At 42.5% G+C, this 25,370-nt stretch overlaps 1 protein-coding gene across 1 annotated transcript; it reads left to right on the forward strand.

The window, feature by feature from the left end:
- Positions 1-204: 204 nt before the first annotated feature.
- Positions 205-23,611, forward strand: umodl1 (uromodulin-like 1). The gene is made up of 19 exons (XM_088921801.1): positions 205-280; positions 891-1,133; positions 2,458-2,619; positions 3,354-3,466; positions 4,106-4,292; positions 6,237-6,377; positions 6,927-7,589; positions 8,304-8,564; positions 8,945-9,057; positions 10,301-10,520; positions 10,902-11,039; positions 11,939-12,076; positions 12,405-12,542; positions 16,843-17,156; positions 17,926-18,071; positions 19,204-19,440; positions 20,107-20,266; positions 21,742-21,826; positions 22,691-23,611. The coding sequence occupies exons 1-19, from the start codon at positions 205-207 to the stop codon at positions 22,876-22,878; spliced, it is 3,723 nt and encodes a 1,240-aa protein (XP_088777927.1). The 3' UTR covers positions 22,879-23,611.
- The last annotated feature ends 1,759 nt before the right edge of the window (positions 23,612-25,370 follow it).

The raw sequence follows: 25,370 nt of genomic DNA on the forward strand, positions 1-25,370 counted from the left end.
AAAGCAGGAACACAATGGAATATTAAGAGCACGAGAGAAGAAGACTCAGGGGAATCAGAGAGAATCAGAGAGAAGGATCACAGCACACAGACACACCCGACACACGGCAGCATCTGGCAAAGATAACCGAAAGGGGGAAAAGTACCTGCACCTTCTTGACGTAAAACAAGTGATCTGCAAAATCTAATCTTCTAATGAATCACAATGAGCAGAACCTCACCTGTATGGGTCGTCTTTCTTTTCTTGGGAAACACTCTGGGACACAACACCTTTTCTGGAGGTAGGTGAAAGATGCGATCACAATTTCAAACACAGCTTTGGCTCCTGCTTTCCTACAGGAAGAGCAGAGTTGTTCATCATCATCCTATTTATTTGGGGTATTCAATTCGGTTTTCAAAATAAACGTTTGGCGAAGACGTTCGGGAAAGGTCTTGCAATCTGTGTTTTCAACTGGGCAAATATTTTTGTGTTTATCTTATCTTTATTTATGGTATTGTGTGATGAAAAAAGATTTTGAGAAAGTCAAACCATTTAAACGTATTTCCTTCTCATATTTATGGCGCCTTGTCGTGAACGTTTGCAGCATCACCCTCAGGGTGCTGCATGCTCTTTGACAGTGTAATTTTATGCACCTGGTACTACCCAGTAGATTTTGGACACGTACAAGTTCTTAGCACCTTTGTTACAGCCCCTGTTCTGAAATAGACGGGAGCAGTTTACTGATAAACAGGAACTACACCCTCACAGCATGTGCAACTCTTTCCGCTTGTAAATTGCTGTGCAATATCGTGAAATCGGACAATGTTATGCCTCTGTGTCTTTTTGTTTGAAACGGTGGTGGTAACTTGCTTGGTAAAAAGGTTTCAGAGCACGTCTTCGTCTTGTTACAGGGTATGATCTGTCCTTATCGGGCTATCACTTGTGCTCCCAAAGAGTGACGGAAAGCACCAGTCAAGCAGTAGCTTACTCAGCCTCCTATTCTGAGAGGGTGTCGTGCGGAGGCTGGCTGCCCTGGAGGATATGTCAGAAGACGCGGTATAAGACAGCGTATCACACTGTGCAGCTCAAGGTCACCAAAGAGATCCCCAGCTGCTGTGATGGATACGAGCAAGTTGGCAGCTACTGTGCTTTACGTAAGTTTTGGACAGGATACAGTTTTGTTTGGCCCAAGAGCAGCTACTCAATTCACCTCTGTAACAGTGCAGTATTTCTGCTCCATATTTTCCATTCCAGCACAAGCTATTTTGAGCTTTCCATAGGTTTCAGTGTGTGGGATCAGACAACCTACTATGCATTTTCCTACTACAACTTTCTTTAACTTAGGGTCAGTGTCTGAGAATGCTTTAAATCTAAACTAAACTAAAATTATTTTAAATTATTGTTTTGTATAACAACAACAACTACAACAATAATAATAATGTTTTATAGAGGGGTCCTAGTTAACTTGTCTGGCTACATTTTTTAGCTTATCAGCTCCATTCTCTCACCATCTATAGTACTTTAGGTTTTATCATTTGTTTTTGTTACTTGAAAGTGTTGTTTTGAATGATTATTTTGGTGGTGCAGTGGTTGGCGCTTTTGGATCTGGGGTGCAATCTGTGTGGGTCCCCTCTAGGTGTTCCAGCTCTCTCCCAGGATCCCAGACCATACTGGTATGTCAATTGACTTCTAGGAAAATTGTATTTCCCAGTGTTACCTCCCAGGAAGCGTTACTTCCCAGTAAGCAGTTTCCTGTCCAGGGGATATTCTGTCTTGTGCCAGGTGCTTGCTGGGATAGGCTCCGGCTATGAATCGGAAGAAGTGGTTAGAAAATAGATCGATGGCTCTAAAGAAAGTGTCTTGGGAAAGATCAATAGTGGACAATCCTCGGCTTTATGCATGTTTTTCAGAGATGTCTTTTTCTCTAACTGCAGGGCCAGATAGTTATTTTAATTAAAAAATCATTCATTTTCTTCTGTAGACAAGTGCTAAAAGTCCATGTAATCGATTCTACCAGGGTAATTGCCCTCATGCTGAACTAGGTGAATGCAATCCGGTAAAATACAATACCCCCGTTAATATATGTGCATTATAAACCGACTGCAGTTTTTAAAGGTAGACCAGAGAGTAATAGACCAAACCAGAACATACAAAATTTGTATGAACCAGAGCTTTTTCTTGATCTCATATTGAGAATATTTCTAATTTTGCTTCTGTTCCTAGGAAGAGGATAAGGTAAGTTTTTTAATCAGCCCTAACGTACTGAGGAGGGAGAGCTTCCAGACTTTTAAGAAATGGCTCCAGCGCCACATCATTAGTTAACCAGAAGTGAACTGGAATACTAAACACAAACACAAGGTGGCGCTGTTGAACAACAAAACCCAGCCCGGAGACTAAGTCAGTTGAACCATTCAGGGCGTTAGTTAACAAGTGAAATCGTTTGGTTTTTTTTCACGCCCCTGTCATCTGCCCCTACAGCTTTAAACAGAAGTGAGGAATTCACCTCAAAACCAGGCCTCTGCCCTGAGGAGGATGAAGGAGGGTCCATCCTGAGTTGTGAGTGGGACACTGACTGTCCGGGCTTGCAGAGGTGCTGCCCAGCGGACAGTGGCTCACAGTGCAGAAGCCCTCTGGCTGCAGGTGAGAGGCCTGGCTCCTTTCTGGACTCACAGTGTGTATTGACGGCCTGACACAGGCAGTGTGAGGGGGCTATTATACTACTGCTACAATTATCATTAGTTTGTTTTACCCAGGGCAACACAGAGTGTTTGGAAAGTTTTGCAATAGCTGTACGTACAGAGGAACAATAGATATTATTTTAAACTACTCATATATTGTCATTAACTTCTGTGCATAAAATACATGTTTTAACTTCGTAGGGATATTACTACATATTTGCTAGTGATCAGTATTATGATTTTATTTATTAATTCATTAGATTAAAACATGATAGAAATTAAACTCTCCGGACTGTGGGAACTAAATTGAAAGCATTACTATTCCTATTTTTTATTGTACAGTTCTGTACTACTGGTATTATTTTTTACCAGCATTGACTGTAAGTAACAAATTCCACACAGAACTGCAGCTCCACATTATCCTGTACTTTGAGATCTAGCGAATATAAACTGTGTCTGTCTTCGAGTCCAGAGACAGTTTTTGTTTTGCCATCTATTCGGATTCTTACACACCTGTCCAGATCACGCAGGGAGTCTTATAGTCCTTCTCATGAGTAATTCTACTTCATTTCTTAATCCCTTCACTTTCAAATCATCGGTCAGAGGCCGAATCAGACAACTAAGCTGGTCACTGTCCTGTTTGACTGCTTGCATTGTAAATGAAAGTGCAGAATAATGCCAGGGTTCTGTTTCTAGCTGGAGAAAGAGGCTGGTATGTGAATGTGACTATCACAGTGAAGATGGACTACCAGGAGCTTCACAGCCAGGAGAGAGGACTCCTGAACCACACGCGGCTCTTGCACTCAGTAGTAAGTTTTTCTAGCCAATGAAGTCCATGTTATTACTTATCTACAATACTCTGTGTGAGGTAGTCTTTGCTTCCTCATTGCTCTAGCAGTTGGGAAGGACTGTTGTGCCTTTACAGAATTGCACTTCGCCAAAGAGGTTTGGAACCCAAAAAATCCAACTGTTTTTCCGACCTCTCATCGTAGTGCATTTCACAGCTCTCAGTATCGCAAGTGTCCTGACTGTGTATGAAGGTCCAGGCCTAGTTAATGCCTCGGTGTTCAGCTCCAGTCACAGCACCTTGCAAGTTCATTCTTGCATTTTTAGGTGAGGACTGTAATGTCTGTAATGTGGACTAGATCTGGCCTCTTTAAACCTTCTTAGGTTTTGGTTTTTTTTTTTGCAAAATACAAATTAACCTAAACCCCTTATGATCGCACAAGGAGCTGTCATTGAGTCCCAATCATTGGGTTTGCGGTCTATAGTGCATACGGTACCTGCCTCTCCTGTCTGTATAGGAGCTCATAAACATCTACGGATGAAAGGTCGTCATTCAGCCTTTTGACGAAGTGTGCAGTGATCCCCTCCACCAATCTCCCCAGAGCCAAAGAACCTGAGAACCAAGTCAGGGCCTGACTGGGATCTTCTCCTTCTGCCCCCAGGTGACTGGGGCTGTGGAATCTCCAGCTCTCTCCGTGCACCATGTTCACTCGTACTCTCCCAGCCCCTTCCTGACCGCCTCCCAGCTGCTGGTCGGAGCAGGCGGGCCCATCTCGGTGCGCGACCTCGCCGCCCGGCTGCAGCTCATCGTCCAGCGCATCGAGGAGGTGTCCGCCGTGGACGTGCGAGGTGAAGAGCGCGGGCTGATGGGACAGTGGGGGGTGCTGTTTCGCCAACTTTCGGTCAACATCAGCAGGATCCTGAAAGGGGAGCACATAGGCCTTCAGCTCCATCGTGTCAAACGAGCCAGAGAGGCCAGCTGGCTCCTCTCAGCTGCAGACGCTCTGTCAATATCCGCATCAGCTGAGCTCACCGCTGTACAGTACGTCGTAATACCCACGATGCACTCCTGCTCCGCTGCCATCTCTAGCCGCGCACTGGCCTGCAAAGTGTGTGTGGGTGTAGCATTCCGTCACAGTCGTCGCCAAGAGGGACGTCATTGGGCCTGTATGGCGTCAGTCTGGGAGCGTATCTGCTAAGTGAATCAAAAGTTTCACCCAGGTGTTTCAAGAGTGCAGAACGTGGGCAGCCTGCTCCAGACACACACAAGTCTCTGTGTAGAGACCTGTGTTCTATTCTCTGTCCCAGTTAAATTCCCTTTCAGTTTCCAGTTGTGACCTTTTGTCCTTGTTTCCTTGCTGAATGTGAAACTGTTCTCTGGGTTGTCCCTGTCTGTACCCCCTTATATGCGAATTAAATGCACTCTGTCTCTTTGTTTCTGGAATGAAGACCTTTAGCTCACTTAGCCTGCCTGTATATGGCAATTCCCCAAGACGCAGAATGAAGAGAGTTTTTGTTTCTCTTCTTTAAGGCCTTTCTAAGGTTATAATATATTTTTTGTGGTATGGTGACAAAAACCAAACACAATTGTAAGTGGGGTCTTATGTGTTGTAAACTTTATTGAAGCATAAAATAACTGTAAATGTGACTGCCCTTGATTTAAATTCCACCTCTTTGGCTATATACCCTAAATTATTCTGTTTGCCTTTTTCTTGCTTCCCCAATTTGACGACATAGAAGAAACTACATAAACACTCAGTTTTTGCGTTTGCCTTTCTGAACTGCAGATTTCCCCTTTTTCATCACTGTCTCAGTTTACGGGGAAAATCAGGGAACTATTCGCTTGCATGTCAGAAGCACTATTGTGTAAACAATACAAAAACAGAATCACCTGAGCTGAAGCAGTGACACGGCACTTCTGCTGCGCAGAGCCCACTTTCTCAAGCCATCAGCTGGGGGCTCCGTCAGGGGCAGACAGCCGGTTTCAAACTCTTCAGACCCTCACATCCACATAAAGATGCCATTTCTTAAAAAAACAAAACGGAAAGTCAAATTGTTCTATTATGTGAGGTTGCTAGTCCAGATTTTAACCAGATAATCCAGTTCGTGTCAGTGTCTCTGTGACACCAACAAAACCTATTGTCTGCTTTTTGCTATTAATATCAACAGCACAATAGCTAATTAGTACCTTGAAAGAAAAGGTGGAAACGAAGCTTTTACCAGACTTCCCTTCTTGTAAACTGTGTAAGAGATCTTGACCTTCTCTGCTTGAGTTGTTCAGAAGAAATGTTATATTCATTAAATGTACTGTTTATTGAACTAAATCATTCATTTAGTTGGGAGGACTGTTTTCTGTGATAAATAGGCCTGGCTTGAATACAAATTTACAGTGGACTAAAAATTTGGATTCAGGAAATGGACAAAGGGATTCTTCCCAGTGGGAAGAGGAAGTGAAGTGTTCGTAGATTTGGTATTAGATCAGATATTTGGTCTCATGCATCAGATTGAAAATCCCATTTCACTGTCTTCCCTATGAAAGGTCGGTTTTGGGTTCCACAGTGGGGTGCATGTTCCTCTCTTAAAACTAAACGAGCAGTACTCACCTGCTGGGCAATTTTTACCCTGCCTGCCAAGTTAAAGGTAGTCTTCTACAAAACATACAGATGATCAAGTAAATGGTTTTCTTGTTTAGAATGTTTGCAAGGAGAGAAAGACCTACTCCAAGTATTGTTAAGGCACTCTGCATTATCTCTAGACTAAAAAACATGTCTAAAATGCTGTCTCTGCCTACAGATGTAGATGAATGTGCCCATGAAGAACTCTATAGCTGTCCCCCAGCTGCATATTGCCTCAACACTGAGGGATCCTATAACTGTTCATGTCACGAAGGACTTACAGATTCAAGCCCCAACGGAACAGTCACAGCTTGCTTAGGTAAGTGGGGGACATTGGGGTGTCTGGTGCTTTGCTGATTCTGACTTTAAGACATGTTGGGTACAGCTTGGAATTTTGCAGTGATTCATCTCCGTGCGTGTGGTTATCAAATTCTGTGAAGATCTCACATAAAAAAAGATTAGACCAAAGCTGGTAGAAAAACATGAACCCAATATATTTAGATGCAGGTAGAGTTTAAAGGAATTACATTTAATTTCTTGTCACAGAAGGTATTGCATTTAATCAATTATGTAAAATTGTAGTTGCTGTCTTCTGAGCTGACTGCTAGATATACGAGAATTGTTGTAATTAAATCTTTTTTATAGGAAGCTTGATATAGAAAAAACAAGGTCTGGATTTCATATAGCTTTTGTAAAGCAGGGAAATGCCCCTTGATCGGTTGCACAGTTTACTAAGAGTTCTGCTTTGCTTGTGTTGCATGCAGAATTAAATATTTAGCACAAGCTACATTTACTTTACAGGCAGTGTAGATCTTAAATCTGCGGCAAAAATGTTCTAATGCAGGGAAGTGTTGTGTTGTTTGTTAAGGTCCATCTTATAGTGCGGATCCCACAGAAGAAACAACGCCGTCCTTCACAAGTAGTACAACGATGTCATGGACACACAACTATTCTTCTGATGCTTCGGCTACAGATACCCTGTTAAAAAACAGCACTGTGAGTGAGACACACTATAATAGCAGTACAGATCCACCATCCCCAGCGACATCGCAACAGAAGCTGGAGGGCGACTGGGCCACGGTGCTGCTGGTCACTTCAAGACCCGTGCTTCCGACACAGAGCCCCTGGACCAACCTGACCGCGGTCTCGGAGTCGCGGTCCAGCAGCACCGACTCTCTCTGGAACGTCACAGAGACTCCAGACAGACCCAGCCCCTTCACTGCTTCTTCACCCCCTGGAGGCATCAGTCTGAGCTCTGCCGTGGTTCCCACCTCCACAGCCGCAGGGGGCGGCTCAGGCAAGTCTGCCGAGGCCCTGCTGACGACCAGCACGCAAGCAGACTCTGTGAAAAGTACCATTTCTCCAAGTGCCAGGTCTTTGGTCATTCATTCCACATCATTAACGGAGCCACCCTGGAGCACAACTACTCCGCAGGCCTCATACCATTTACAGCACCCCACAACTGCATCGTACCCCAGCACCACTGCGCCTCTCACCACGGATTCCCAGACAGCATTGGCCCCCAATTGCCGTGAGTACTTTCTGGACAGCGAGCCCTTACCCCTTACTGCCGAGACCTCTGGTCACAAATCCACACCATTCCCACTGAAAATGCTTTGCAAGAAGCCCACTGTCCTGGTGTGACATTGATCTTCTACCTAATGTTCTCAACCGGGACGAGATCAGGATGCAGCATGCTATGTGCTTCTTGTGTGAGCGTGCCTGCTTGCAGGGCTGACTCCCTGGAGGACTGCCCTGGTCTGCGCAGACTCTGCGCCGACTCTCTCCCTGCCCGGAGGTCTGCCCAGTTCACCATCATGAAGATGTACAATCCAGCATTTGGGGTTTTTGACTTGAGATCAAAACACCGGTGTTGGATAATTCCCCCTAACTCTGGATAATACCAGCCCTCTGCGTGATACACACAGGGTTCAGTCACTCAGGTTTCTTGGCCATCTTCCTGCATCACTGCATGAGGAAGTGTGACTGTAGATCACCCCATTCAAATGGTCTCCAAACGAATCAGTGAGCAAATTTGATAAACTAGTAAAATCATTTCAAAATTATTGATCAAATCCCTTAAAAAAACACATCCAATAAGATATCTTGGATATCTTCTTTCACAAAGTACCCTTTCAAAGAAAAAGGCTGAAACATTGCGAATAAGTTAGGTCCACTTTTGCATGAGTGGTAGCCGAGACTGGCACGCACCCTGACTGACTATTACTCCTGCTCTCCTCCACAGACCCAGCCCTCATTAAAAACCTGGTGGTCCTCAATGTCACGGGCTCCAGTTTCTACACGCGGTGGTCTGTGGATTCTCCCGTGGGCAGGCAGGCCTATGTGGTTCAGCTGTTCAGAGGCACGCAGAGCCTGAGCAGAGCTGAGACTGAGCTTCTCAGCTGGGAGGCCACAAGACTGGATCCTGGCGTGCTCTACACTGTCAGGGTCACCTCCAGGGCCTGCGGACAGGAAGGCAATGCCACCTCTCAGGACGTCAAGACAGGTGAGGCAAATTGAAATCCAGCCATTTCTTCAAACAATCCAGATTTTGGCTTCAACAACATGGCTGGGTGGCTCGTTCAACACTCCCACAACTCTTTGGGCAAAGACGCGCCTCCTGTTCTTGGTTTTAAAAATGCTCTTCCACATAGTTTCAAGTTGCGCCCACTGCTTCATGAGTCGCGGTGCGTTTAAATTGTGTTTCAAAATGTCCTGATCTGTTGATCTCTCCTATAACCTCTCTGGACTTTCAGACAGTTAGCCCGTACTTGGACTTGGACTGCTTTTTTGCGTGTTGCACGCATATTGCAGACGTTCTTCTTGTTAAACTCGCATGCATCTGCAGCCTTCGACATGACAGGTGGTACTTTTGGTCGTCCACAGAGGGAAAAGCGCTCAGAGGAAGATCCCGGCTGACGAACGTGCAGTTTACAGAGGCCTTACGAAACAGCAGCAGTGGAGAGTATTTCAATCTGACGCGGGATATTTGGATGGAGGTGGGTGTAGTCGAGCAGTTTTGCATGCCGCAATATTTACTTTAAACAGTATGCTTCCCATGATGTACTTGTGGAGGCTGTCAAAAAACTGTGAGATCAAGGTCCTTTCGAAAGCTCGATTACAGTGGCTTGTGGAGTCGGGCCATACATTTAGACTTCTTGCATATTTTATTAAAGAGCTGGTGAGCCGCTGACCAAGCTCAGACTCTTTTTAGGTTCATTTTACATGCAGACTAGGAATTGCTTCTGCATGTAAATGTTCCCTGAATCTGCCACAGCTTCTTTTTTTTCCCTAGGATGTCATCGACTAAATGAACAGAAAAAAGCTGATCAAAGAGATAAAAACGGGAGCAGTGCCCCAATGTGCACACTTTTAACACGTCTAAAAACATTACAGGAAAATTCCTGCCGCCCCTCTATTTCTCCTTTCACTAATTTGTATATGATTAAGATGTTTAATTTATTTTAAGGAGTGCTTATTCGTTCAACCAGTTAACCTTGAACAGAACATTGCTGAATCAGCGCTAAACTCTCTTGGTATTTATACTATAATGAAAGTAATAAATGCCAAGAAAGGTTTTCCTGATATCAGATCTACCAGTTTGTACTGTACTGTTCAGGCTAGGGCGCATGTATATGTGTGTGTACAACTTACATGGCCTAAAGTGTAAACGAAGCAGAATATCACAAGCAGGTATTAGTCTAAGGTTCCCAACCAGTGAGATTGTGATGGAAACGTCAGCGTCAAATTAAATAGTCCAATTAAAAAAGAACAATGTAATAATAAGAATCAGAAAAACAACAGTAGTAATATCAATATTTGAAAAAGTGAAAACAAACATGTTAAGAGGGTTGCTGTAGCATCTATCTACATTTATTGAAAGGTTTGATTTAGTTAAAATCTCGGGGGGGGGGGGGTTACTTGAGGCGAATAATAAAGGTTGAAGGGGTTCAGCTGACAAAAAAGGCTGGGAACCCCCTGGTCTGAGACAATGGAAGAGAATGATGGATGAAGAAATTTGGAAATCTCAATCTGGGAAAGGTGAAGTGAAGAAAGAGGCTCCACTGTATTGTCCGCATTATGATGAAGCCTTCCTTTTCAAATGCATAACCCTCAAGACCAACAGAGCTGCACATTTATACAGCACTGGAGCTAAGGAAATGCTTGTTGTACAGTGCGGTCTCTACTGTACTGGGCCCCACAGCTGGAAAGAGCTCACTCACGGTCCTTTTCCTCCATCAGATCCGTAAGTCTCTCCCGCCAGACATCCAAGCCCTGGTGGAGTCTGGAGCCGTGAGGATTCTCATCACCCGCCTGAGCAGCGGGAGCGTGATGGTGGACTTCCTCGTGCTCTTCTCGCCAGACCTAGCCCAGAACATGACCGCCGTGTCCACAGCTATCCTGGATTCCCTGAAGAGCAGCTCGCGATACGACGTCGACAGCAACAGCACGGGCCTCGAGGGTACGTTACACCAGTCCGGGGCTGCACGCCGCCTCTCGTCTTTCTTGCGGGACAAAGCGCAACGTGAAATTAAACATTGCGCGTTTAAGAAAGTTAAGTCGCCAAGAGGTGTTATTTCGTTATGATTAAAAAAAAAAAGTTTTGAACTTGGATTTTTTCCATGCGTAACGTCACCTTACGAGGATGAATGCTGGGATAGACGAGGCTAGGGTGGAATTCTTTGCGTATGCCCTGGAACACGGGGGTCTCGGTGTTCCACGGGAGCACTCAGCGCCAGGGAGAACTCAGGGGCAGTGAGCCGCTTGCCCGCGGCCCCCTCCGAGCAGAGGTGGGCCGGTCTCTGTGCCACCTGTGTGACGCGGGCTGTTTGCGTCTGGGCAGATTTCGACGAGTGTGCGGCAGGGGACGAGGACTGCTCTCCTCACGCCGTGTGTGAGAACACCTGGGGGTCCTTCAGCTGTGCCTGCAGGAGCGCCTTCACAGATACCGACCCTGCGAGGCCTGGGCGCAGCTGTGAAGGTAGGCTGGCCTGAAGGCACGCATGCCCCCCGCCACAAGCAAAAGAAAACAAGCTGGGTTCACATTTTTTTCCAGGTGATAAGGGAGCTCACCTTATCTTAGCCTAAAATTCTGTCTGACAAATTAATATGGTTACGTAACAGATGGCTCAGCTGGTTTGACAACAGAAGATACTGTTGCAGGTCCTAAGGAAATGTCTGATTTACTGTAGACCATAATATACAGTACACAGTCTTGCAAAGTGCAGGAGTGTGCAGGTCAGGGTTTCCTCCTCTAACAAAAATCCACTTACTGTACAAATTCAGGGACGTTCAGGAAAGAGCACAGATTTGCTGCCCAATCCTTTAGTCCCTAGAGGCTTGTCTGCTGTATGATAAAAGCAAGCAGGGCCTCCTCTACTTATTTTTGGTTTCATGATATTTGACTAAGAATGCAGTCTGAATAGTAAATGTTTTTTTCCAACCTGTAGGGCGTTATGGTGGCGTTTGGTGCCAGAGTTGTTTAGTTACACTTTTTGTAACTAAAAGCATCATCAGTTTTGGAACTGGAATCAGTCTGTGACTATTCCAAATCCACTGAATTACAGCGCTTTGTGATCATCTCATTAATTTGTCCATTAGCGATTAGCAGGATAAATGCAGCAACCTAGGAGCTGGTTGTCTGAAAGTACTGAGTTGGATCAGACTGGAAGGGCTGCAGACTCAGTACCCCTGCTCTAAGAAATAGGTTGATTGGCTGGTATGCCCTCTGAGCATGCAGTGCAGGAAGTAGAACTTTCTCATCGGGCTCTTCACGCAGGTACTGTCTTGGAAGTAAGGATGCATAATCTAGGCAGATAGGTAATGTCTATAACGATAACAATTCGTTTCGATAACAATGTGTTATATCCGTCTTTTTAGATGTCAATGAGTGTGAAAGTGGCAGCAACACCTGCAGCCCTCATGCAATTTGCCAGAACACCGTTGGGGGATACAGCTGTTCCTGTCAGCCCGGATTCAACGACACAGACCCCAGTCAGCCGGGCCGGCACTGTGCAGGTGCTGTACAGTATCCTAGAAACACCGCATGTGTTCTGCACACACCTGCTATCTTTGCACTCCGTCAGTCGGTCAGGGCAGTTCTCTCACGATGCTTCATTGTTTAATCGCTCTCGGAAATGACTGGAATGTAAATCTGGAACCACCCACCACTGCTGCTGTGCAGGCTGTTAGTTGAAGGGGCTGCAGCTTCTCTTGTTGGAAATGGGAGAACTGTGTGTGCCGCGTAGTGATGGAGTCTCGAAGTACTCAGATCCCTCGATCACGTGATCAACCAGCATGCTTTGACTGACTAACCTATAAAATGTATTTCCACTTACACTTACAGACGTAAACGAATGTGAATCGGGCAACAACATGTGCCACCAAAGCGCCGCCTGTCAGAACACTGTGGGGGGCTACAGCTGCGCCTGCAGACCCGGCTTCGCTGACGCAGACCCGAGCCAGCCTGGCAGGCTCTGTGCAGGTACCGCACCGACCACCAGGTCGTGACAACACGCACGCGGGCTCTCGGTCTCGTCTTCCTGGGGGATATTGCCTCCTGGCTTTATTGCAGCCCGAGTAGTCCATTAAGTGGCTGATCTAATCGCTTTTGCATGTAGGAATATGTAAGATTTTTCTTAAGGTCCTGTGCAGTTGAACACTCAACACACACAGTTTATTAACAGCGAAGCCTCCTGTAGTTAGAAGTATTACAGTTCTACAGCACATTAAATAATTGCACCAGTTGTGTAAACAGGGGTTAGAAGACTCTCAGCCATTTAGGATTTGATAGCCCTCGTATACAGACTGCAGACATTTCTTTTATCAGTTGTTCATCGACAAATTGATTCATCATGTGATCATCATTTTTATAAACAAATTCCTGAATTTCTAGCCGTGGTTACATGCGAAATTATTTTCTCACCTTTTCAATGTCTCAATACATTAAAACACTTTTAAAGAACAGCTGCATATTTTATATGAACAATCGAATGATTTCTTTGAAATTCTATGATATTGTTACAAGGCAATTTGCCTCGATATTTTTCTAAGAAGTACTACTGCAGCCTTTGATCATAGACGTAACTATTCTTTGTTAGCATGTGAAACAAGAAAGTTGCTTCTTCATAGAATAATGCAATGCAGAACCTAAACACCCAGGGCAGTGCAGGACTTTCTGAATGTTGTTTTGTCAACTTTTCTAAGTACCATCATAACCTTGAATATTGGTAAAAAAACAACTGTGTTTTGTTTTGAATGTGATTTAACTTTGTGCCTTCGGGAGAAACAGAGAGTTGAAATGGATGAAGCTGAGCTGAGTATTCCGTAACAACATCTCTTGTAGAACCATAAATGTATACCCAGACTGTATCACCCAGATGCTTTTTTACTGATAAGACTATGTCTGTCATACTGTCATATATATATTTTTTCTTGTTACCCTATTTTTCCTTCAATTTAAGGATGTTTTTTTAAATCAGCATGCTATTGCTATAGAGTTTTGCTTACATTTTATTCTTCTGCCTGCATTCTTTATGCAGAATATCTGTGATATTCTCAACAGATTCCCATAATATTCCACTTCTCAAAACTGTCTACTTTCCTGAAACCGTACACCTTCCTTTTTGATTTACTCTCTTTGACCTATTCAGTTATTCTGCTCCTGTTCCTTCCTGTGTCTGTTGTTTGTAATCCATTTAGAAAACCATGAGTGGCAGGGGCTACCCCACCTGCCAACATCTCACGGTAACAAAACAGGCTTCCTGGTGTGGAATGTTTCTGTGACCTGTCCCACTGAGTCTGTGTCGGTCTCCTTCACCCCCCTTTTTATTTTCTTGGTAATCTGAAACTGCACTTAAGGCTTCTTGTTTTTGTCATTTTCCCGTTTATAGATCCCTGGTCTATTGGAGATCTTGTTACGGAATCTACATTATTTTTATCACACATTTGCAGGAGGGCCACAGTAATGGAAGGAAACTTCCCTGATTTTCCATGGGTAAAAGGGCATCATGGCCCTGATTTTTCCTTATATGGTGGAAAATGACCTCCTCTTGCAAAACCAATGACAACAGCGGCTGCAGCTGCAACTCATGAGCCTGAGCCACCTGTGTTGAGTTAGCCCGAGCAGGAGTGTCCATGCAAAAATCAATCTTTCGTTCCATTCTCCCACCCTACAGCTGGCTACCCATAAAGGAAGCAGCACTGCACTGCCTTCATTTGAGACTCCTTGGCTAAAAATCTGGTCTTCTGCCTTTTCAATTTGCCTAGAAATGTGGTATGTTGTTCCACATTGAGGACTTGGGGGCTAAGCTAATGCCTCATTTTAGACCTCAGTCCCCTGATATGTAAGTGATGGCGAATGCTTGTAAAGCTGGTTGCAGGATTGTAGCTCCCATCTGTACAGAACATCCATACTGTGATTACAGTCTAACTAAGCTGATCAGCATCTGAATACACAGTCCGTTCGAAGCACGGAGAGAAAAGACAAAGCAACATTTTCATCGTGGTTGGTTAAACATTGTTTAAATGCTTTGACTATATGATTTAGGGGTTTGATACTATCTCGCTAATCATGTTTCTGTCACATCCTTAAGCTCTCCAGTGTCAGACGTGACTGCTATAGCTTTAAAGCAACCATTCCCCTAATAATGATGCATTCACTGGCATGCACATACTTCCATCTGTCTTCCTTGCATGGGTTTGTGCTGTCGAACTTCACTGTGCGAGGCCTTTACTGCTGTTATGGTATATACTGTATGCAGTTGACTTTTGCAAAGAAGAAAGTTAGATTGCAAAGACTGGTCATTCCTGTTCTTACTCACTGAACTATGCAATTCTTAAATAAGACATTTTCAGTCCTTAGAATATTATCTTGCGTTTTTATCACTCTAGAAGAAAGTGAAACAGAATTGCCCCCATTCCGTGAACTGTTTTTCAGTTTTTTTATTTCTAATATCAACACAAGCACAGCAAAGCCTTTTTTCTTTTGCTTCACTGAGCAATGGGGGTGGTAGAAAAAATTAACTAAGCTCTTCTTCTTCTTCTTCTTCTTCTTTTTCACAGCCTTAGTCTTAGACTGTCCTGGGGTCAGCTGCTTTGGTTGCTCTTTTCCACTTGTCTCTGTCGAGCACATCTTCCTCATTCACTTCACATACCTCCATATCTTTTCTCACACAATCTATCGATCTCTTTCTAGGCCTGCCTCTTCCCCTGTTACCTTCCACCTCAAATTCCATTACCCTCTTTGTTACTTCCTCAACGTCCCTCCTCATGATATGTCCATACCACTGTAACCTCGCATTACTATAGCAATTTATTACTCAATTACTTGCTGGATAAATGTAACAACCAGAGAGAATTTCTGTCATTAAAAGGCCATGAGCCTTCTGAACAGATTCCACACCTTATGTTTGGAAGGTGTATATTACACTTTTACTGTGTCAGTGACTTGGAAAGAGAAAGTAAATAAGGAAAAATGTGTTTCTTGACGATTATGTTTCCAGACAATTGACCGACCTGTGGAATAAACTAACATATTTGATCGATGGCAAATACGGAACTGTACACACACACATACACCTGTTTACAATTAACTTTCTTGTGAACCTCATTTGTGCTTTTATTTCCTTGTCTTAAAAAGAGTCCTATTCAAAGGCATTATCTGAGTGAACCCCAGGTAATCAGGATCACTTCAAAAGCTGGCTGTACTTTGGAAGTAATTGCGGCTCAGACAGGCATGAATAAAAGCAGCTTTGTCTTGATCAGAAAATATCCAGGCAGCCTTGTTTTGTATAAATAAGAATTCCATGTTTACCTCAAGCCCAGCCTTCATGTTTTGCTCTAGATCTGAACTAAAGAAATGTGGAAGACAAGATGAGGCCCACCTTTCTCATTCGGTTGATTGATAGCTAAGTGATTTTAGTAATCTGAGTAATTTGAACCTATATTTCACCCATCTTAAGCCTTGTTATTTTTGGGAATAAAAAGCATTAGATGGCCCATAAAGACCGTGGTTTTATTGTACTGGTTTTATTTTCTGTTCTGCTATTTTAAGTCTAAAGACATACTGTAGCTGACTGCATTCTGCATATAATAGTGCTTTTGATAAAACACAACACATCTTCTCTTTGCAGTCTATAATTGCTTCTCTTTCTAGACAATAGCTTCTGATCTACATACATGACAAACAGCATACATGCCTAAAGGGATTTTTAGTAATGTGTGAGTAGTTGAATGGAAATAGGTGCACAGAATAGAGTTTACATGATATACTACATATAGTTTTTTTTTAATTAACAACATTGTTACTCATTAAAACTGAACTACAAGCCCATGGTGTCGAATGGTTGAAGTTTTATCTCCTTTCATAAGAATGTTTATTATTCTAATTCCTTCATGTTTTAGTTTACAATATTATTTGGACAGGTTCTTCCGTGCGTCAGTGTTAATGTGAACAGGTTTACAGTATAAACAATATGAAATCTAGTGACAGAATGAAACTAAATTTGGTCAGTGGGGGTGCTCAGCTCCAGTCCCAGAGGGCAGCCGTTCAGCAGGTTTGGTTGGTCTCCTCAAATCAGCCACACCTTGAGAGCCAGGAAAAGCTGTTAAACTGCTGCAGTTAGCCAATATGTACTGTACATCAGCCTGTCTCATTAAGAAGCTGAACTGCACTTAAACCTGATTGGCACAGCAACCCAGCAGGACTGTAGCTCTGCAGCCCCGATTGTAACCTTCAGTGCAATGTTTGTAAAATTACATTGTCCTCATGTGTCCCTTCACAGCTGTGGCGACTGAGAAAACTGTGACGTCCAGCATCTCCATTTCGGAGACCTCGAAGACCCCCACAGCAGCTGCGCCCCCTCTCCCACACACAAACCCTACGTCCTGGGCTCTGGTGGATGTGGATAATGCCATCACTGTTGATTGCCGGCTGTATGAAATCTCAGTCACGGTTGCAAAGGCCTTTCTCGCCTGGAAGTCCATCGCCGAGAGCTCCCTGTTCTTGGGAGTGACGGAGTGTGGCCTGAGCAGCACCAACGAAACTCATGTGAAGCTCACAGCCATGTGGGATAATTGTGACACGAAGCTTCTGCATGTAAGCGCTCAGGAGAGCTCTTTGTCTTTTGTATGAGCATTCCTCTACAAAGTGGAAAAAAATCTAGTACATTAAGGCTCATTTCTGCTTGTTTGGAGTGTTAATGTCCTGATTGGCTCTGTAGGGTAATTATATCAATTCAATGCTGTATTTACTGTAGATACCATTAAAATCTGACAGAAGTGTCTTATAAAAATCAGTCTTAGTGTAGTCTTAAATTATTTAAAATGCAGCACATAAAATGACACATTGTGATTACTGAACGATGAAATGGAAACACAAGTTGTTTTGGGAGCATTGAGTTGTAAAATGCAGACATGTTATACAAGGCTAGAGCAAAATGACATTAGGGTTGCTCTATTGTAATCTAGACCTACAGCATAATGGACACACCAGCTACCTTGTTGCATCATCCTCAGAAACAGCAGAAGAATTAAAAGTGGTTAATGTGAACAATATTGGAAAATAGCGGTCATGTAATGAAAAATGCTGATCGAAAATAAAATATCTGACCAACAACAGGTTTGCAATGAAAATAAATGAGTAAAAATATTATGAGACCCCTTCATTCAGAAATAAAAGTATTAGCACAAACCCGTAGCAGCAAGAAACTGTTGCCTCTTACTTGTTGTTCTTCCCTTTCTGATTACTTACTGAACATCACCTTTTTCAGCACATGTTCTCACTGCTGGTTTCAAATGACGGTGACCTCCACCATTACGGAATGTAATCAGGAGAGGTAATTATGTCATTGCGTGTTGCCTTTCAGAATCGGACCCACACTACGGCCTGGACAACGCTGCTCAACAATCGCACTGTGGATTCATCCATTGCCCCCAGGGTTTACATCGAAATCCCAGTCAAGTGCACCTACAGCAACAGTTTGCTCATCTCCACCGGCTACACCCCCACAGGGTAAGAGTCCTGCTGTCAGCCACCGGGCACTTTCCTTAAAAAGCTGCCTTCACAGCCAAGGAGCATGAGGTGACATATTGGCACCACTGGTCCAGGATGTACTTCGTCCTGTAGTAATACAACGAAGCTCAAGTTCATCTTGTGTCATGTCCTTCATGTGAAGAACAATCATGTTCTTTGTGACTGAAGTCCTGCCAGCTATCATTATTGTTGTCATGTGACCAACTTATGTGAGATGGTTAGCAAGGAAAAAAAACACTATACGCTGTGCCTCTAGTTACAAAAATGATCTACAGTAGATCTGGAAAAGGAGTATCCACTGTATGTGATAAAACTCCAGCAAATCACCTCACTAATCCTGATCCCCAAAATACCGATGGCTTTTGGGATCAGGAAACATTTATCCTTGAACTAGAAGCTGGTACAAAATGTTATATTTCACACAATTAAAGAAATTATTGAGGTAATTTAAGTCACTGGAGGTCAAGGTGGAGAGAAAACTAAAAAACCCTGTGCTCTATAATTTTGGGGCTTCTATGTTTCTTTTAACGTCTTGGACAGACTCCAGGACATTCTGAAAACTGATGTCAAAGTAAGGAATCTGAACACTTTTAGGATGTGATCTTGTGGTGGTGTAACAAGATCTCTTAATTCCCCTTTTAGATTTCTGTAAACAGCTGTGCTCTGATAAGCTCTATATTGTCTGTTGTACAATTATTTGTAAAAAAGGTCCCATTGTTACATACCCAGAGCTGATAGGATTCATTATTTGTGAAAGTTCAAATTCAAGACTTTATTGACTTTTTGATCATTTTAAGACATTACACTTGTTTACAACACTTTTGCTATGCTGATATTTACAATATTAATTAAAAAACAGCAGATACTTTAACTTTAGAAATGTATAATTCAGTAGAGTACGAATGTCAGTTTTGTACTACCATTTCTTCTCTTTCAGATCCTGCATATATAATACAGTTAACGTTTTCCAGAACTATCCAAGTAGTGAGCAATATGTGTTTTTTATTTAACTGCAGCCTTAGAGCCCCATTACAGAAAGGAGATTTCTCTTACAATAACCGTTTGATTGCACCTGCCACTTGTGGTTTTCCTTCATGTATTATTCTTAAAGGGTTGACATGATAAAGGATATCATTGAAGGATCAGGGATCTTCTTGGCTACCATCCAACTGCTGAATGGAACTTCTCCGCTCCCCAAAAATTACTCCCTGTCTCCAGACGATGAAGTCTTCATTGAAGTGGGAATCAATTTGACGATGACCCAGGTCAAGCTCATCCTCAACGAGTGCTGGGCTACCCCCACCAGCAGCCCCTCTGACCCTACAACTCACATGTTCATGAAAAACAGGTAGGCCTCCTCTTCCTTTGTCTGACTTTGGAAGGCTGTCACAAATGATCACCCATTCACTGATGGTGGCAAAACTAGGCGGGATTCACCTTGAGTCTGCAGGCCATGCTGCTGCAAGATGCAGTACCAACTCACCTACCACAGAAGCAAAACAGCTCCAAAAACTAACGTTCACTGCAGTTTTACCTTCCACTTCCAATAAGATCCTGTTTACAGTGTTTGACACCCCAGTACATTCAGTCATATAGGGTGACCACAAGGCATGGCACAAGTAAATGTGTACAACCTACAATACGGATGACTCCTTCTGTCCCTGTCTACTTTGGCTAAATCAGGCTAAACCAGTTAACGGACAAGCAAGTTGAATTAAATAGTGAGTTTAGTTTTAAAATTTTGACATTGCATCTCAAGTTGACAAGCTGGACTGTTGCTGTTTCAAAATGCCTTTGCTTTTAGATTTTTTATTATCAAACACGAAGCCACTGGGATGGGCATAAATTGATGTATGGTGGGTTCTAACTGTGTATTATGCCACTGTAACACACTTTCTAGCACAACAACAAACACCCATTCAGAATCCCGACTGGAGTGGTGTTATCCTAGAGAACGATCTGAAACAAACAGGGAAAGTGAATGAAGATTGATCCCTTTATCTCCTCCTTTCAGCTGTCCCATTCCCAACACTTACACCACAGTAATAGAGAATGGGAATTCCACTAAAGCCCGTCTGTCTCTGCGCATATTCTCCTTCGTCGACCACAGCGTCATCTACCTGCACTGTCAAGTCCAGATCTGTATCGAGACTGCAGGAACCTCCTGCAAACCGGTGAGCAGTCGCTTGCTTTGACAGTGTTAAGAAATTTTAAAAGAAAAGTTGGGGCGGCGCATCTCTGGAACTGTTGTTCAAAAATATGTTTTAATGACCCCAGGCTCCCGTGACAGCCTGCCCAGATTTGAACAGATCTTGTTTATCAACTCTAGAGCAAACGCCTTGCAGCCCGTGATTTCGGGTTCTGTAGCATCAACACAAGATGAATACTGTAGCTTCTGACATGTCGAGGTACCCCGGTATGTTCAGGGGTCACTACTGTACTGGATGTAGATGACGTTATTGCCAGGCAGTGTGTCCGTCTTGAATTAAATGTTGGTGAGGGCTTTGATGGCAGTGGCTGTTTCCTTGAGGCGATCTTTAGTCTGTGGTTTGCATTTAAGGCAATCATAGAAGAAACAGGAAGTGAGTGTGGGGAGTGGCTCGTGGTTTTGTTAGAGGTGTCTGAACTTCGCTTCAATGGGCAATGGCTACGAGGCGCAGGCTGGGAGAGGGCAATGTGACAGGCTGGCCTTTGAGAAGAGAGTCACCTGCCCCTATAGGCCACATAGAACCTCCATTGCTTGTAAATAGACACACTGGGTGTCAATTACTTCTCTCTCATCCTAGCGTTAATCCCGCATCAGCAGGGTCCGCTTGTCTCCATTAGGTGGTTTGAACCAAATCTTTGAGCTGACATTGCCATTAAATGCGACCGAGAATACTCCAACCGGTGCGTCGCTCCGCCTGCCATCGGAGAGGGGGAGGAGAACAAAGTAATGTAGCCAATTCATAGAGGGGGATTATTAGGAGGCATGGGAAATTTGGCCAGGACGCCGGGGTTACACCCCTACTCTTTTCGAGAAACACCCTGGGATTTTTAATAACCACAGAGAGTCAGGACCTCGGTTTTACATCTCATCCGAAAGACGGCGCTTGTTTACAGTATAGTGTCACTGGGTGTCAATTACTTAATTCATTATATTATTGGCAAAGTATTAAATTCCACATTTTCAGATGTTTCACTGCGTATCCATTCAGATTTCTGTGTCCACTGTGGGTAACAGAGTCTTGAGATGCGGGTGCTGGCAAAAGCCTTGGGAGGAATCATAAATCCAGGAATATTTGACACCCCAGTACGTTCAGTTATATAAGGTGATAGATGACTCATGGCACAACTTTTCAATATTGTCACTGGAATGTTTAGTATACATACATATATACAGGTTGTCAAGGATCGTTAGTTTCCTAGATGAGCAGTCTGTCTTCTAAACAGTGAGCAGGTGATTATGATTAGGCCACAGAAGACAGAACAATCTCGAACACATATTTAGTTTTATGCATTTTTTTAATCCCCTCTGCGGCCGAGACCTCACAATTTGCATGAAACCAGCTCTGTAGAATGTGAAAGAGATTCTGAACTTTGTAAACGATCCAACCTTTTCTTTATGAAATAATAAAATGCGAATCCATTTTAAACCAATTCTGTTTAGCATTGTGAACAGCGGTCAGAGAGGTCTATTAAAGCTGTTGAAATTGGCCAAGCCTCCTGGGGACCCATCTACAGGTCTTCACATGGTAAGTAGGTCTAAAAGAACCCATCCAGCTCTTGTGTAGATCAATGCAAGTTGTTTTTTTACTTTTTTGTGACAAAAACGTTAATGACTCAAAAAGGCCTTGGGTTCATACTAACCCATTTCATCCTTATTTCTCCCATCCCTCTTTAATTTGGGAATTTTGGCAATGTATTTGAATAAAGATTTTCATTTGAATTGGTTTAAATGAATTGAGCAGACAGAGGCACTACCATGTTGTGTCATACAAATGACAAAGTCCAGGTGTCTGTGTAGTAGAAGTCTCTTTATTTCATATGCATATGGGAGAACAGCTTGCAACCACCGAAATCCCTGAACAATACAAGAATTAATCTTTTATACCTTAAAACAAACAAGTTACTACGGCATGTCCTGAACGAATGATAAGACAACAACGCATCCATATATGATTATTAATCATATGTAAGTTGCAGACTAGACAAAAGTTAGTTCCTTTCATATGTTCTGGGCACACAGGCAGTACATTTATATATTTGAGCACAAAGCCAACTTCAAGCCACTAGACTGCATAGTTTGCAAAAATACAAAAATAATCTCATTATCCCTTCCACTTCCCAGGTGTCTCACTTGTCTCTTCAACCACTAATCATAATTTTTCTTCTCCTCACGCAAGCTTCACAAGTAATGTCACACGCTTTACTAAAGAGCCCTAACAAAACTACTACTACCTTCAAAATTGGCAGCTACTCTGAACTGATATGAATGAATCTCGGGTGTTCCCATTGGTGTAGGGTCCTAGCCCTTGATGTTCCTGTACAGAATGTGATTACCTCAGATGATTCTGGCATTGTTCTCACCAGTTATCTTTCTGTTTCATTTCCCAAAGCGGTGACCAAGGAGACGCTGAACTCCCACCGGGAGACAGGATTCATTGTCCTGGGGGTCCTCCTGTGTCTTCTGCTCCTTGTGACCCTGACAGTGGTGGCCTTATTTTACAGGAAGCGGATCGGCCACTACAACTTCAGCTTCAAACCCAATCAGGAGAACTTCACCTATCATGTCTTTGATACTTAACCTACCTGTCTGCAACTCCAGCATTCATTCCAGCATGAGTATCTGGACATAGCTAAGGGTTTTAACTTCAGTACGTCATGCATTTGGTACCAAACTATCAACAAATTACCAAACTGATATTCTGCATTATGAAGTTTAATTAGGTATGTTGAAGCCGATGATTGTTTTTGAAGGTTGTGATTCTCTTTAGATAGTTGTAGTCACATTATAAACAACGTAGTTTTAGAATAAAACTGTGAAGTGACTTAGGAGACCTCCTTTAAAGTCAAAGAGGTATATTTACAAAACAGTCGAAGGAATTTTAATCCACTTCTGTTTATATTTTGATCATTATGAAACTTAGACCTCAGCTTTGTAAATTACTTTACTGTCCATTGTTAATTATTATTTTGTGCCTAAAAGGCTAATTAAACATATTTTTAATATCAAATTTAAAATTGTCTAAATATTCTTAATTTATATGTAGACCAAGATACATTTTCTTTATTTTTTCTATAAACATTCAAAATCAAATGATACAATAAGGCTGATTCACCAGCCTTTTCTGAATATTTGTGAAATAATAAGAAAACTAGTCTTGTGATTTAGTAAGCTCAGTTATTAAAATACAGTTTACCGACTTTGTAATTTGATAAACGTGCTGATTGGTGTAGGTGTAAAAATTCTAATTGTAAAGATTGAAAGGTTTTGTGTATAATCGTCTATCAAAAATAAATGATATATTGATCTAGAACCAGATAGTGTTGATTATTATGATGGGATCTGTACATCTGCAATGTGTCTCTTTGCCTGCCAACAAATTCGTTATGAATGAATATATATCAGAATCATTTTACATACAAAATACAAGAAAGACAAGTAAGAGAAGTCTCAGTCTCCTTGTCCTGTGGCCAGGTGGCCCTCAGCCAAGCTTGTTAAATCAAATCACTATATCTAAATACCCAATAAACATCCTCATATACATTTAATTCTTGGGTACCATTTTTATTTATAAAAATGATTTATTAGGACCAACTCACTTGTTTATAAAGAAACAATTTAGAAATGAAATGTTGTTTTCTGTTGTTTTCTGATTTCTGACAACGGACGTCTTAGACATGGAAATTATTGTTAATCCATAAAAACCAAGAATAAAAGATTCGCAGAAAAGAAGATGCTCTTTTCTGCTGTACTGGAGAAAAAAATCTGAAAAAAAAGAGCTTCAATACACTGTATAGCAAATGGAAATCCTAAGAGCCTGAACTGTAGCACTTTTAAAACAATGTATCCTATACTTCAATATAAAATTAAATAAATATACCTCACAGCCATAGTAATTTTAAATTCAAACATTTTTTATAACAGGATGTTTCGATAGTTACTCTTTTTTCACTTCAGAGAATCTAAACGAAAAGACGGATACGTGAATCTTGGTTACATTGAAAAGAAAAGAGAACACGCTGTTTTTGTTTAAAGGTGTAAGGACTGCAATCTCTTTTGTGCTGACAATTAAGAAAGGGACAGCAGTCCATTGCTCGAACAACAACAACGGCAACAGCCAAATCTGTAACAAATTTTGCTCTGAATTTGTTCGATCTAATTGGTTAATGGCTACTACAACACTTCATTATCCTAGAGATTGTGGTGAAAAACACAATGAAGGTTTTGAAGGTTCTGTTCAATATGAATGAAAGATTATTAAATAACCACCTCTGTTTCTTCTCAAAATAAGCTACATTAGGAGCGGTCAGGAGCTGTTACAATAATAAAAATCACTAGCAACCCATTGCACACATGTATTGTTAACCGCTGGCTGTCTCTAAGGTGAGAATGACCTAAACATACCAGTTTAGAAACTCAGCCTCAAAACTAGCATCAGCAAGAGTCTCACACTAAGCCCTCCTGTGCTGTGCACATTATGTTATCATTATCTGTGACTGTTTTTAGAAAGGGATACAGGAAATGGGATGGGTGGAAGGCCCCTGAAGAATTTAACAATCCTATAATCAGTAGCTATGACAGTTGTATCCATGGTGAAGGCCAGCCAGCTGACCCAAGTGACAAACCAATCGAGCTTCTCTTAGACGACATGTACCTGTGTCATCAGAAATGCAACAGAATAACCCCAGCAAGGAACTCCTCTGCAGCAAGTGAAGACAATGTGCGTATGACAAACAGTGTCCTGTATTGGAAACAGCATTGTTTGACCTGCTTGCATGTGACAATTAGTAAACTGAAACTGGTTTCCAAAGACAAAGACTTGTTTTGGAAAAACCAAGAGCAAAAAAGTGAGTCACGACCATATGCATGAAGGAGGAGTGCCGGCCATTTTCCTGGGCCTTTTGCGGTAATATTCATAACATTGCATCTGATTGGATTGCATTATGTTATTGGAATTGTTGGACTCAGTACAAGAAAAATGCCACATGTTTGACTCTATGGTTGCAGTCTACCTGTTTGGCACAGTACTGAAGAGGTTAGATCGGGGATCTTCAGTCTTAGTCCTGGAAAGC

Source organism: Atractosteus spatula, chromosome 7, assembly GCF_055471065.1.
Source record: "Atractosteus spatula isolate fAtrSpa1 chromosome 7, fAtrSpa1.hap1, whole genome shotgun sequence".
NCBI classification, from domain to species: Eukaryota; Metazoa; Chordata; class Actinopteri; order Semionotiformes; family Lepisosteidae; genus Atractosteus; species Atractosteus spatula.